We start from the raw sequence: 989 nt of genomic DNA on the forward strand, positions 1-989 counted from the left end.
TGTGGCCGACGAGTGCCCGCGTGCGCCCACCCCACACCCGGGGAGCAGGCACAGACCCAGCCTCCCGACCCCAGCCGCCTCGTCCGTTCTCCAGTCCTGGCAGGACCAAGCCCAGCGCTAAGCCCCGGCGGCCCCCTCGCCCACACCCGGGCCTGGTCTCCGCGCTTGCTGCCGACAGGGCATCTGAATGCTTGCAGGCTGGCTGCTGCTCGCTGGGACAGGGAGCCGCCCGAGGCCCCACTCCCTGCAGCTCTGCGTGGTCCGCGTGGCCTGGGCTGCCTGTCCCCCGGCCTCTGCCTGGAATGTGGCCACGGGCGCCCCCCCCCCCCCTGCTCGGGCCACGCCCTCCCACCTGCCCAGCTTCCCGATGGAGGCCACCCTCAGCCACCTGGTCCTGCCTGCTAGCCCATCCAGCCTGCCCACCAGCACACGTGTGCCGAGGGCAGGGCCCGCTTGTGATTCCGTGTCACGTGTGACTGGACATGTTCCCGTGTGCCTGTGCCTGCCCTCGCAGCCCGACGGGTCCTACCACCCGTGGGTCCTAGACAGGTTCAGGTGGCTTGGTTGGGGCGTGCAGGATGGGGAGAGACTCCTGCCCCCACAGGGGCCCGCTGTGAGGCCAACACCTTCGATGGCGAGCGCTGTCTGTACGGGGCGCTGAGTGACGCCATCCGCCGGGCTCTGCGGGACTACAAGCAGGTCACGGCCTCTTGCAGGCGGCGCGACTACTACGATGATTTCCTGCAGCGGTGAGTGGGGCCGGGCCAGTCCAGGAGGGTAAGGGGCCCCCAGCTGGGCAGCAGCTTGGGCGGGGTATGGGCCGAGGCCCCGGGGCAGCTCTGGAGTGTCCGCACCCCCCACAGGCTTCTGGAGCAGGCTGTCCACAGCGACGTGGTCTTCGTGGTGCGTGGGCGGCCGTTCCGGGCCCATCGCTGTGTCCTGGGGGCACGCAGTGCCTACTTTGCCCGCATGCTGGACACCAAGTGGCG

General features: G+C 70.5%; 1 protein-coding gene across 1 annotated transcript in view; it reads left to right on the forward strand.

Moving 5' to 3' along the window:
- The window catches only part of ABTB1 (ankyrin repeat and BTB domain containing 1), a gene marked incomplete in the record, with an annotated part of 5,301 nt that overhangs the window by 1,159 nt on the left and 3,153 nt on the right, over positions 1 to 989 (forward strand). The window contains 2 exon segments of the mRNA XM_014584738.2: positions 605 to 749; positions 864 to 989. Of these exon segments, the coding sequence (XP_014440224.1) occupies positions 605 to 749; positions 864 to 989 (271 nt within the window).

Source organism: Tupaia chinensis, unplaced genomic scaffold, assembly GCF_000334495.1.
Source record: "Tupaia chinensis unplaced genomic scaffold, TupChi_1.0 Scaffold147500_2, whole genome shotgun sequence".
NCBI classification, from domain to species: Eukaryota; Metazoa; Chordata; class Mammalia; order Scandentia; family Tupaiidae; genus Tupaia; species Tupaia belangeri.